This window comes from Ammospiza nelsoni, chromosome 1 (assembly GCF_027579445.1).
Source record: "Ammospiza nelsoni isolate bAmmNel1 chromosome 1, bAmmNel1.pri, whole genome shotgun sequence".
Classification (NCBI taxonomy): domain Eukaryota; kingdom Metazoa; phylum Chordata; class Aves; order Passeriformes; family Passerellidae; genus Ammospiza; species Ammospiza nelsoni.
Window position 1 is genome coordinate 71,740,909 of NC_080633.1, and position 13,336 is coordinate 71,754,244.

The 13,336-nt window shown below is 48.0% G+C and overlaps 1 protein-coding gene across 2 annotated transcripts in view; it reads right to left on the minus strand.

The window, feature by feature from the left end:
- TNFRSF11A (TNF receptor superfamily member 11a) overlaps window positions 1-9,322 on the minus strand; it is a 29,369-nt gene extending 20,047 nt beyond the window's left edge. For both annotated transcript variants that reach the window (XM_059485989.1, XM_059485980.1), the window contains exon 1: window positions 9,072-9,322. In XM_059485989.1, the coding sequence (XP_059341972.1) occupies window positions 9,072-9,131 (60 nt within the window). In that variant the 5' untranslated portion in view covers window positions 9,132-9,322. The remainder of the gene's footprint in view (window positions 1-9,071) is intronic.
- Between the last annotated feature and the right edge of the window lie 4,014 nt (window positions 9,323-13,336).

The window sequence follows — 13,336 nt, forward strand, 5'->3', positions numbered from 1 at the left end:
TTAAGCACATGATTACCACAATGGACTTCTTTGGAAAAACAGCCATGCTTACATCAAGGTTTGCAGAAAGATTGTGTTTTGGTGTTGAGCTACGGGGAGACTTTTCAGCTTTGTGGTTTTTTCTTACTTATTTGTTGAAAAGGATACTAAGCAAGAGTGTGCTTGTGCTTTTAGGGTTGGAGAACATTGACGACAGCACTACAAAGAAACACTGTGTTACTCACACCTTAAAAAAACACACACACAGGTGCTTTTGAAGGGGAGAACCAGCAGCATTCAGACTCCTGTCCTCAGGCTTAATGAAATATTTATTCTTTGTGCCCTTGAGCAATCAGAGGGCAGCAGAAGCTGTGTGTCATGGATGCTAAAACTACTCTTCTTGCTCTTCACACTTCAGAAAAGATAGAGTTGCATGGGCCTCTTTCCTTGAAAAGAAAAAATCTGGAAGAACAAGGTCGGGGGTTTCCACAATCTTTTTCCCATGACACTTTTGAACAAGAACCTGAGGCCTCAATGAGGATTGCTCATTAGCAATAATCTCAGTTTTGCAAAAATTGAGATGTAAAGAGACATGTCAAGGGATAGCTGTCTTTTAAGATGACACCTTCTTGACCAGTGTAGTTGTTTCTGGAGAGTATTCAAGTCACCTGTCATCATTTCACTGAGCAAAGCACATTTTTTTCTCCATTTATTATTACAGCATCAAAGTACCTATGGGAAAGACAACTTTGGTCTGTCCTGTCTTGCACACACCACTTCTTCTTTATGCTTTGGAGCCCAGGTTTATTCAAGCCACTTGCTTTGAGGTCCTTAGACTTGCCTGCTACAAAACGGAGAAAAATTTGTGGATTTGGGGCTTTATGAGCCTTTGTCAACAGGAGTGAGCTTTGAGAAGTTTCCTGAACTGAAGTAGCCCCTGCAAGCACAGTTAAGAGGGCCTCTGCAGTCATCTTCAAATACGAGCCACTGCCTCTCCCCTCACAGGTACCAGCTGTGCCCACAGCCTTCCAGCCTCCCACCTGTTTTGGGTCAGCAGTACAGTTAACCAGATTCCAGATTTCTTCAGCTCATTGCCACTTTCAGAGGCTTGCCTAAACAATTATCTAAGAGCGAAAACAGAATCTGGTTCTCGAATGGGTGCTGGTGTGGCTGGTGCTCCCAGGCACTCTGTTGAGGCACATAATAGTAATAACTCTGGAAAACTTTACAGCTGTGGGTGTACAAGGGGAAAGAGGAGTCCTGTGTTAAAGACTTAATCATAATCACATTGCATGCAACAGTTCCTTCATGGACAGCCTTCACTGTGGATAAAAATTAAATCAAAGCAGCACTCAAGTCACAGCTTTGCAATTCCAGTTATTTGCTTGCAAGGCCTGTAATTCATCACAAAAATCTTAGATTGTGAATGAAATGCTTTTGGTGATGTCAACTTTCCAGTGACCAGTAAACCACATCACAGAACTACCACCACGTGGTAAAACAGCCGGGAAATGGCAACAGCTTAAACTAAATATTATTTCACTTTTAAAAATAGGTCCTTAAAACTCTGCTACAGCCCAAATGCCTGAAGAGGCCAGAAAGAGCGTAAGGGATAAAATCAATAATGAAGAGGTGAAGAGAAAACCGTAACGTGCGGCCAGGACTTGGGCAAATGGTGGCAGAAGTTCTGTCCTGGCCATTCCCGTTGTCCCTCTGTTCCAGCGTGCAGCAAACACCTGAGCAACTGGTGCTGCTCCACTGGTGGGAAGGAGCATTCCTCAATCTCAACCCACCAGAGCTATTTCTGGCCAGCAGCTACGCAAAGGAGAAGTGCCACACTGACGGCTCTCACGGCGGGTTGGGGGCAGGCAGACAGGAACCTCAGGTATATCAGATAGATCAGAGGGGAGACAATGGGGGTGAGAGACAGCAGGGCTGAAACAGGGACTGACTGAGGCTGTGAATCAGCCAGCCTGCTTCCATGGACTTGCCATCACGTGCACAAGATTTGTCATTCAGAGACAAAGTCACCTCCACACGCAGCCACAGGGGCACACTTAACATTTTCACTACCTGGGCAGTCAGCAGTGCCTGCACATTGCCTGCACTTTGCTGCAAAACCTCGTGCTTTAACCTATGTGCACCCACAGCTGCAGCAATTCAAAGACTAACAGCTACTAGGTAGAATACTCTGAAGGTCAATCAGACACTGAGAACCCCAATGCTAACCAAACCAAAATATTTACCAAAAAAGGCTTGACAGCAAGACCAACAGTCCATAACGAGCAGAAATAAAGGCTGCAGAATAATGGCATTATCAAAGCTAATACCTAGGTGTGCTTGTGGTAAGGCCTGCAGAGACAAATCTCTTCTAGATTGAACAGGTGCGAGAGCAGCGCTCCAAAGGAAAGTTTAGTAGCCTTCCCACTCCAGGTACTGTCTCAATGACTCATCATGAGTAACTCTACACCCTACACTCATTCATGCTTAATTAAAAAAAAAATTTAAAAAACCCCAAACAGTAAAGCTACAATGATTTAGGGGGAGCACGCTCCTCTTGCATTTTAGTTCAGCAGATCATTTCTCTATGCTTCATCAGCTGAAGATGAATTTTAATGAAGAAATGACCACGACAGATTTATTGGGCTGGATGCCAGATTAGGTGTCCAATGTGGACTTTCCATGCTTAAAAATCTGTATATTTATGTACCCTTCCAGTACACCCTCAGAGTGGAATATAACATGGTAATCTCTTACTATGTGAGGCGAAATCCCACAATCCTAGCTGAGCTGCTGGGCAGAATGAGAAAGCCTGTAGTAGCAGAGAGCTTGCACCACCTGACGTTCTGCTCTGGCTTCCTTCTCCTGGATTTTAGCATTGTCCATGGAACAACTGCTGCATAGTCTGCAGGCAGGAACATGAAGGGCAGGGGCTGGGGATGATGGCTGTCTGGGGGGATGCATGTAACACCCACAGCCCATTCTGCTTCAGTGGGACTTAGAGGGGGGACTGCATGACTGTATCTGCACCTCCTCCGTTGTGAAGGAACTGCTGCCTTTAATAAAGAGCTCAGGACTGGGCTGAGGATTGATTAATTCACTCTTTAGGTGTCAATCACAAGGAACCAGCTCTGCTGGTGGCTGCGGCCAGTAATGTCTATGGAAATATTCCTCCCTGATTGGAAGAGGCCCTGGCTGCTTTCCATAAGCAGCCTGTTTTACAACATGTGGTATGGCAGGGGAGAGCTTTTCTTCCTGTGAGATCAGATTCAAGGAACCATCTCATCCTTGCTCCCAAACAATGCAAAGTTACTGGAGCATATGCTGCTCCAGTAGGCAAAACTCTTCACTGTGGCAAAATAATGCACTCAAAATAGATTTTCTTGTGTGCTACATAAGCAATTTTAGGACTTCATATGAACCTAGTTGCGCATTTTCCCCTATCTGTATTTCTGCATTCCAGATTAATGGGTTGCCTAACAAAACTTCACAGTATTTTTATTTCCATACAAGATTCTTTTCTTTTCCCTCCCCTTTGACCACTGACTAAATATATTCTGTGTCCATCTGCAGTCACAAATGTTGTTCTTTGCCATTCTTGAACAGACCCTATATACTTCTTTTTCTTTTGGAGTAGCCACAAAGTGGTGAGGGTGAATGACCTCATTTTTTCCCCCTCCTTGGCTAATTTGCTCTTGCAGGGTGGATTAAACCGGACAGCTTGGCTCTTTTACCAAAACACAGCCTTTTCTGGTCTCTTTTATCTACATTTTAAGAAGGGAGGCAGCCAGAGGGTTCTGCAGAGGCCGAGAAGCAACCCTGGGTCTCAGCTCTCTCTCAGGCTCTCTCTGCCTGCCCACTATGCTGCCATTCCCTGCCAGAGCCCCTCCTCCAGCCACTCCTTTGGGAATGCTGCAGGGAGGCAGCACAAACACATCTGGCCAAGTGGTGTGGGGAATGTGCCTCTGCTGTGGGGATGCTGCAGGGGTCTTGGGCAGAGAAAGATCCAGAGAACAAGGGTGAGGGCTGGATGCTGCAGCCTACACTGCGGCATCCAGCCAGGGCAATGTATCCACTCCCTTCCTGGGCCTGCGTGGGCAGACCTCCCTGTGACTTTGGTGAGAAACAGATGGGGCGCTATCCCAAGGTGATTAATGACTCTGGCTTCGTTTGCAGCCATGACATCCTGGGCACTGCACAAACACCAAAGAAAGCCATGCCCAGAGAGCTCACACCCTGAGAAGGCAAACAAATGAGGCAACCATCAGAAGCCCTGCACAAAGCAGCTGAGGCAGTATGAGGTACACAGGTATGAGACACAAACCAGGATGTCCTGGAGTGCCAGGGTGATGTCAGCATTGCTCCTGCTGTACAGTGCTGAGCCCTCCAGAAGGCACCCCATCACAAATATGATAGCACACTGCAGTGACACACAGACAGGGACAAATCAGAAAATCTGCCTTCCTGAGCGCCAAAGCATCACACCAAGTCCTGCTCCCACAGGGCAGGCACAACAGCAGGCTGCCCTGAGTGCCAGCACAGCTGGATTCCCACCTGCAGCCACCTTGTGACTTCCAGCCATTGCTGCTGGTGGAGTTTTTCTTCTACTACATGAACTTTGGACCATTTTCAAAGAGTAAGTCATAAAAAGGGGCAAGTTCTTGCAGGCAGGCTATTGTGGCGCACAGACCAAGGCCTGCTCGAGTCCAGAGTGCAACCTGGTTAAACATCACTGAATTTTTATCTTGCATTTATAACACACAAATATTTGCCTTTGCCTTCTCCATCGGCAATAATAAGCCAATTTCAGAGCAGCTGCTTCTCCATGCAAGCAACGCCAGCCAAGGCATCCTTAAAAACAGGCGTGTGTGGCTGCAGCAGCAGAAGCCAGTGCTGCCTTGCAAGCTGAGCTTCCAGCAAGTTTCCAGCAAGCTGACTTTCCAGTTTCCTATGGAAAGGGGACAGTCTATGCAAGGAGCAGAGCTGCAGCTGACTACATGATGAACCAGTTATCTCTGTCTCCCTCTTCCCTCCTGTGTAAACTCAACCAGCTCCCAAAGCAACCATCTCCTCCAAGTGTCCTGCAGCCTTTGTTGCAGAGCAGCTCCTTGCAGCAAGGGGCACAGATGGAGGGAGATGTGAATTCTGTGGTAACAGCATGTGCTGGCAGGAACCCTCCTGGCTCTGGTCACCACAAAGACTTCCTGGAGACCTGGTCATACAGAGAGGAAGTGGGCAGGGAGAAGCAGGAGGCATTGCCTTGCAGCAAGCATTGCCTTTTCCTTTTCCTTGCATCTGTACATGTACCTACTACAGGGGAGCCTCTCACCACTTGAACTCCTAGGGACAGATGGATAAGCTTAGCAAAGTGACTCAAGTATGATTCCTTTAAATAGTGCCAAGGGTGTGTTAAATAGTGTTAAGTGATGCTGGAGGGCATCACTTTGAGGTTTCCATGATTTTCTATGTCGTAGTTACACATGCAGCCCTTTTACCATCTGCACTGGTTCTTGCCCGGCTGTCAAGTTACATCCCACTTTTCTGAGCTTGAAGGTTATAGACAGTAATGGGCAGTAAAAACAAAAAAAGATCCTTAGGGATGCAGTTAACCTCTCTGCTTGACCTGTTTCTTTTGGCTTTTTTCTCCTTCTGGCAGCATATGAAGAAAGCCCTGTGACCTAGATGACACTGGTCAGTACCCTCGAGATGTCTGATAAGCTTTGAATTCTACCAATTTGTGAAATGTGGCAAAGGTTTGTTTTGGTCCTGTTGGTGGGAAAGAAAAAATTACATCAGGCAGATGATGCTTAACATGAAAAGAGAAGTGGGACAGATCTCTTAAATTGTGGTTTGATATAGTTTTACATACATTACATTCTGTTGATATGAGGTGCTGTAAGATTTTTCACATGTTCTAGGGGAAACTGCAAGACAATGGAAGGCTTGCCAGTGCTCCTCACAAGAACCATTGCTGCAAGGCAATTTTTACAAATGAACTATTTGAATTATAGTAGCTTTGAAGCCCATGCTGTTAATGGTAGAATATATCCAGGAGTTTAGATATTGTAGAAGTTTTGCTCTACTGAATGATTCCTTTGGCCCTAATCAGAGCAGGAAAAATGGACCAGGAGAGCCCATGGTAACACAGTACAGTCACTGTTATGCTCTTTTTCCCCCTCTCTCATCATACACACTGTGCATTTCAGGAAGGTAGAGACAAATCTGTATTTTTGCCAAAACTTTTCTACACTGCAAAGAATTCCAAATGCTTGCAATGAGCAAACATTAGCTATGAAGTAGATGTTACAGAGCAGTGGAAGGACACATTCCATGCCACACAAAGGGAGATGAATCTCTGCTGCAACTGATTTACTGCACACTTGCAAATGCACATTCTCAGAGACTTTGACTCCCATCTGATAGTAGCACTGATACTCTTTGCTGGTGTTCAGCAAGGAAAGGGATGTGACTATTCCATGCAAAGAAGCTGAGTAGATCATGCCCCAGAGAGCAAAATATCTCTGACAGGTGCCCAAAACAAATCACTCAGAAAGATCATCTTGTGGCTGAAGCACAAGATAAGTAGGACTGAGCTCTGTTCCCAGAAGTTCTGCTCCATGCTTGGTGTGTGACCTAGAGCAAGTCACGAATTCTCTGTTCCCATTTCCTCTTTGGTGAAAATGATGACAATGATCATGTCTATTCTCAGCAGAATTATGAGTGACTATGCAATAACTTATATTTCTAAATGCTTCTCATTCTTTGCAGGAAATAAATTGCAAATATCACTGTTCGAGCACTATTCCACCCTATTAACCAGTCTAAGCTAACACAAATGCACCAGAAAAACCTCAACCCTCCCACTCGTATTCTCACAATTGTTCCATCAGAAAGCAACTCTCTTCTAAGAAACCACTGCTCAAATCAGTCAAAGGAGAAACCGAAAGGCTCTTCCAGAGCAGCACCTCTCTGAGCTTGCCTTTCACATTCTTGTAGGTTCTGCTCACTCTTGAAGGCAGAATATTAAATTAATGGGCTCTTTGAAAAATTACGTTTTATCTTTATCTTTATGCTACAGCTTTCCTGGAGCTTCCTACAGTTTTGTGCTGCTACTTGTCCAAAGCAACGGCGATGCAAAGTTGCACCCTGTACAAACACAGACTCAGAATTGGGCACATGTTGGAGGCAGTGGAAAGACTTTACACATCAGCCCAGAATAAATACCAGTTCCTTGTTCTGCGTCCTGTGAAAGCCTATGAATCAAGAGGTGAGAAATGATGAGGAGCTCTGGCTCCTACATCACGGTACCTGAAACACGCCGGGAGCTATACCATGGAAATCTGAATTTCCAAGGTTTGGTCAAAGGCTGAGCCAGATCCAGGCAATGAGGATATTCCAAAGGGAAAAACTGCACTAAGCCCAAATGGCTCCAGAAGGAAGCAGGCATGTGATGGTTAGTGACCTGAAGCAAAGGCACGAAGAGCATTGAGGTCTGCTCCTCCTGCTGCACTGATCAGTCCCAAGCACCAGGGCAGGAAAAAAGAGAGACACAGAGGATACTGAGGGACAGGGAAAACCCTCTGAAAGCTGTGATGTAAAAATCACTTTTAAAATTTGCAAGCTCATACACATACATATGGAGGACACCTGGAAAGCAGCGATTTGAGAGAAGCCTGAGAGTGAGGGTGGACAAAATGAAACTTATGTTTTAGAGGGGAAAAAAAGGCCTGTGTGGTTTTAGGCAACATATTTAGGACCAGGAATCCAAAGGAAAGGCTCTCAGGACTGTGCGGTCAGACATGAAATTGTAAGCTGTAGACAGTAGAGGGTTTTCTGTTTTGCTTTGGGTTTTTATCTCTTTTTTCTTGAAGTTGCACCTTGCTTTCAGGGAACCCAGCCATGGCCTGGTTACATCCCCATGTTGAGGGAAGCACTTCAGGTTACATAACTTATCAAGAATAATGACACACAGAAAAATACCAGAAGTTCTGATGAAATAAATACAAATGGTAGCAAGGCTGCCAAACATGGATTAATGGAGGAAATAAAGTGTAAATAAAGGGCAGCATGTTATTTGCAAATCCTGCCAGTCTAGAAGGGTCTAAACAACCACAAGGGAGAAGGATAATTTTTAAGCTGTATAATTAGAAAGAGCAAAGCAAGCTTCTGCCGATGTAAACTGCTGGAGGAAACGCCATGAACGCCACTGACACGGCTGAGCAGGAGCTGGCTGTAGAAAATGATCTTTCCGACAGCAGGGGAAGACCAGCCACGATCCCAAGTGAACCACGCTGACCAGCAGCCACCTGGCATCGCACAGAGCTGCGACCGGAGCACGCTGTGTTTGCAAACAACCGCAGAGCCAAACCTCGCTCAGACCTTCCCCCGTTGGAGGAGAGGGCTGCCCTTTGGGGCAGCTGACCCGGCTCCGAGCTTGGGTTCCCGGCTCCGGGCTTGGGTTCCCGGCTCTGCCGTGAGCAGCGCAGCAGCCTCCGGGCGAGTCAGGCGGCCGCCCACTCGCGGACCGGGGGTCACAGCGCCGTCCCACGTCCCGGGGCTGTGCGAGGGCTGCCGGCATTGGGATGGCGGGATGGCCAGAGCCTGAGGGGACTCATCCCGTTGGGGATGCTGGAAAGCTGAACCCGGGTTGCCAAAACCCCGAGTCCCATGCCTGAGGGACGAGTGTGCCCACGCTCTCTCGAATAAATCTGTTCGGTAGGGTGGAGTCTGCCTTATTTTTACTCTACATGCAAATTATATCCCTCAACAACCTCGCTGCAAATATTTTCTGGTTTCTCACACCCTGCTCTGGGCAGAAGCAGGGTGTTTTCCCCGCAGATACCCTGGCTTCCTTTGCAACTTTGGGTTTGGACTACTTTGATTTTACAGAAGCGAGAGAAGCTTATGAGTTGCTGGGATAAAAACAAAACCAAAACCCAAACCAGCAGAGCGGGGGGCAAGGCAGGCGAAGCTGTTCTGCGGGATGCCGCGGGCTCCGATATCGCCGATGGCCCCGAGCAGCGGGACGAGCAAACCAGCCCCGCGGGCGGGATGCGACACCCACCTCCCCCTCGGCCGGCTCCCAGCCTTACCTGCTTGCCGGCGGCAGCGAGGCACAGGAGAAGGAGCCAGCAGCCTGACGGGACGGGCATGTCTGGGTGCGCGTCTCTGCCTCCTCCCGTGGCTCCTTTTCCTGCCACCGAAGGGAAACTAGATCCTTCCAGCCAAGCCCCCGCGCCCCGGCAGCGCAGCGAGGCGCATTTGAGCTGACTACTTCTCTTTCTTCCTTTCCTTCCTCTCAGCTACACGAGGGGAGAAGAGAGAAGAAGAAGAAAAAAAAAAAAAAAAAGCGCCTGGCTGTAGTTCCCACAGCATTTCCTCAGCCTTGACATGCAGGGCCTTTTTTTTTTTTTTTTTTCCCCCTCGCTTCTTGTCCCTCCCTTTCCTTTCTCCACCCCTTTTTACAAGAAGTTTAGTCACCATGCCCACGTCCCTCCTCCGGCCGGTGGGGATTGCATTCCCGGTCGGTCCTTCTCGGCAGGGCCGTGCGTCCACCTGCCCCCGCCTCGGCGCCCTCGCGTTCCAGCCCCGAGCCCCTTTCCCCGCTGTCATCTCCCCTGGAATTGTTGCCTTCTCCTCACGCCCCCGGAGGGGGCCTGTCACTGTCAGAGGACATCTTGGGCCTCAGCCTGCCTCCCACCTCGTCCCCCATGCGCCCTGGGTCTGTCCCCAGCCCTGAGGAGAGCTTCTGTCCCGTCCCTTCCCGTGCCCTGTTCCCTCTCGGTGCCCGTGCAACATGTGGGTGCCAGCCTCGGCCTTCTGGCGCAGCTCGCGGTCCCCCTCCCTTCCCCCTCCACGAACTGTAGCTGATGTCGGGAGCTGGCGGACGGAATTGCTGCCAAGAGGGGAAGAAAAGCGGAAGATGTGCTTTGGGAGCTCTCCCAAACCACTCCAGGCCGTGCACGGGGCCAGTCCCTGCGACCTGACTCGGAACGCTGCTCGGTGGCCTCCTGACCCCCGAAAGGGCCCGCACCGCCCTGCCCGCGGCTGCCGCCCTGCCCGGGCCGAGGGGCTGCAGCTGGGGGCGTGCCCGGCACGGCCGCGATGTCCCTGCCCTCACAGAGGGTCAGGAATTCTCTGTGGTGCCGCAGGACAGGGCCCGGCTGTTTACACAGGCTAAGGATCCAGGGGAGATGACCCTGGGGACACAAAACCTGCCCTGTGCTCACATGCTGAGAAATGAGCTTGGGAGCACGTTTCTGACGTGGGCAAAGAAGGAAGTTGTTCTTTCACTTATGTATTTAGATTTAACCCTTGACCTGGAAAAAAGTGTAGAGTTTCTCTATGTTTTCAAATAAATACATTAATTCAAACGCAAAAGATTAAGAGAGTATTAAAAACTGATCCTTCCTCGGTGGTGCTGTTATCTGATTTCTGCTCAGAGGAATGATACACTCGGGACAGAAACAGCTGCTGAGCTTTTTCCCTCTAGCTGGAGGAGGGCCTGCCTCCACAGCAGCACCAAGCTATGACCTTCACCCTTAGACAGTTTCCAGGCACCATAAAGCCTTTTTAATCGCCCTAGAGTTGCTTGACCCCCCAATGTCCTCAGCAAGGGCCCTGCCTGATCTTTGCTTAAGCAGGTCCTGCCTGAGGTCCTTGTGCTCCTGCAGGTCCTGGCCTCGTTCCCTGACACCACGGGGCTGTTTGGGCACTGGTGGCCCCTAGGTGACTTTGATGGTCCACAGTGGGCTGTGGCTCAAAGCAACACTGCATGACATGCTGCCCCTGATGCCCTCACTCTTCTGGAGGTGACTGGGCAAGGATCATGCTGATGGGTTTCAGCAAGCCATCGAGCTTGCAAGTGCCTGTCAGAGCCCTGTCACCCTGCTTGAGTAGTCAGGGTCCCGCCACACTTGGGCTGCACAGGCCGGAACAGAACTGAGTTGGGAGTGAAGAGTAGGAGGGATGGCCACAGCAGCCAGCTTGCCTGGTAGGGAACAAATGCAAAGCAGACTTGTCAGGGGCTTTGCAAGGTAAGGTGTGACATGTGCAAAGGTGTGTGCCCAACTGCTGGCAGTGGTGCTAGTCCTGGTTTGTCCTGGAGGGAGCCCACTGAGAGGGAGGGATAGCACTGGGGTGAGATCCTTCTGCTGGAGCCTCATCCACCCATTGCTGAAAACATGCAGCTCTGTGCCAGCCGGGAGGTTTTAAAATGTTTGTGTTTATGGGACAAGGAAATGTTTCTTTTTAAACAGAACAGTCTGTTAAGTCTCTTCCCCTTTTCACATTTAGCACAACACCGAGGCTATAGGCTGTGTTTGTTTACCAGCTGCTCATTCTAACCAGAGATTTACAAGAGCAAACTCACACTCTCACTAGCAGTTAGATGTGTTATCAGCTTGCTCCGAAGGTGTCAAGTGAAGGCTTTGAAGGCATCGAGTAAAGCCAAGCCCTGCAGCTCAGAGGAGCTCCAGAGCAGTGGGTATTGCAAATCAGCTCAATTACTTTTGCATTCTCACCCTGATCCTGCCTGAAATATTTCTTGTTTGAGCTGAAATTTCTCTCATTTTCTACCACTTTGTGAAAACAGCCTCTTTTTGAAAGCTCAGACATTTTCCTCTGAGTTAAATTTTATGTTTCTGAGCCAAAACCCACAGAAGCCACTACTGGGTGCTTTACAGTCTTAATTATGGATTGCAGTAGATTGTTATAAATTAAAATGTGAATGCTATAAAATATGAACCGGGGAATGTCTAGCACTGTCAATTCTCTCACACTTATCACATATATCATTCTATGTAGCACAGATAAAACCTACACATTTATACCGAAACTGGTTTGTATGCCTGTTCTAGCAATTTTTTTTCTCTTACAGAACATTATTTTGTCAGCTACTTTTGCAAAGCACCTGTTTTGAATAAAATCAAAATGCTTGAAATATTAAGGTTTCAAACTTAACAGTGACATTCAGGTGCCTCTTGTTTCTGTTCACCACTGTGGCACACAAGCAACAATTGGACTAGCCTTTGGGAAGCTCTCATGAAAGAGGAGAGATGGAAAACCCTGTGCAGCCTTAGCGGTGTGACAGAATGAAAATAATACTTTGGATAATTCCAGGATCCTTTCTTTGGTGATGCCTGCCATGGAAAACAAACCGTGAGCCTGGCTGACCGCTTAGTGGGGCTGTGGTCAGTATGGATCTCTTCTTGCTTCCTTCCTAGAGAGAGAAAAGTGGGTATTACCTGCTAAATGCTATTCTAAAAGTTGCTATCTACATCAAAACTGCAAGTTTTGTAGTTGTGGGAAAATTAAACCCCTTCAGCAACAGTGTAAAAACTCCTCTTTTGCAGGAGCTTGGATAAATGGCAGCTCAGTCCCAGCCAATGCCTGAATTTGTCTCCCATCTTCCCAAAACTTTCAATCCAAAAAGCAAAGGCCGGGAATGGTTTGGTGGATACACCAGGGCATCTGAGCAGCACCTGTGCACTCATGTTTACGTCCCCAGCTGCTCCTTCACTTTATCCATGCCACTGAACTCCCCTTAACCTGCACATGGACACCAACACCTTGTGATGCCCCCTTTCCCAGGGAGGGAGAACCAGGAACACAGGCTCTGTGTTAAATCTTCAAGGTCTTCAAAGTGACATGATGGAAACTTGGGTATAGAAGCAACACTGAAAGGCAGATGGTTGCACCCTGGGAGATCTTTTCTTATGTGCAGGAAGGCTGTGAAGGCATTCCCTTGCCTCTCGCATGCTGCTGAGGATAGAGAATGAGGTGAAGGGTTTTGCTCAGTCATGATCAGTGGTTTTCTTTCAGTATGTGTCACAAAGGTTATCTGAGGTTTCAGTCTGTGGACTAAATACAGGCTGTGTAAATATGAGCACCTGCCTCTCAGCAGGTGAGCAAGAAAGGCAGTGCAGTGCAAAGTCAGAGCTCTTGGAAAGATCCCTTTAAATTGGGGATGCCCTGTGGGGCAGGTGGGTCACAGTGCAGCTTCTGGAGTACCAGCAATCCATGCAGAGAGTCTACTGTGGGACCAGGGAGAAAGGCTGCTTTCAGCTGCCTCATCACCCACTGCAGGGAGGGAGCCCTACTGTATGACCCAGCATGTGGAGCTTTCTATACTTGGAGAAAAAAGTTAGAAAAATATTTTAGCACAGAAAGCTCTAGTTTTATTTGAGAACTCTAGGTATTAAAATAAAGAAATTAAAAAAAAATCTATTTACAAAAAACTCCAACCATACACAAAGTCATGTCATCAACTTGAAACTCATTTCTTCCTGTGAAAGGCAAGTTTCCATACCATTCTTTTGCCCAGTCTCCTTGAAATTTTCAAGCACACAAATATTTC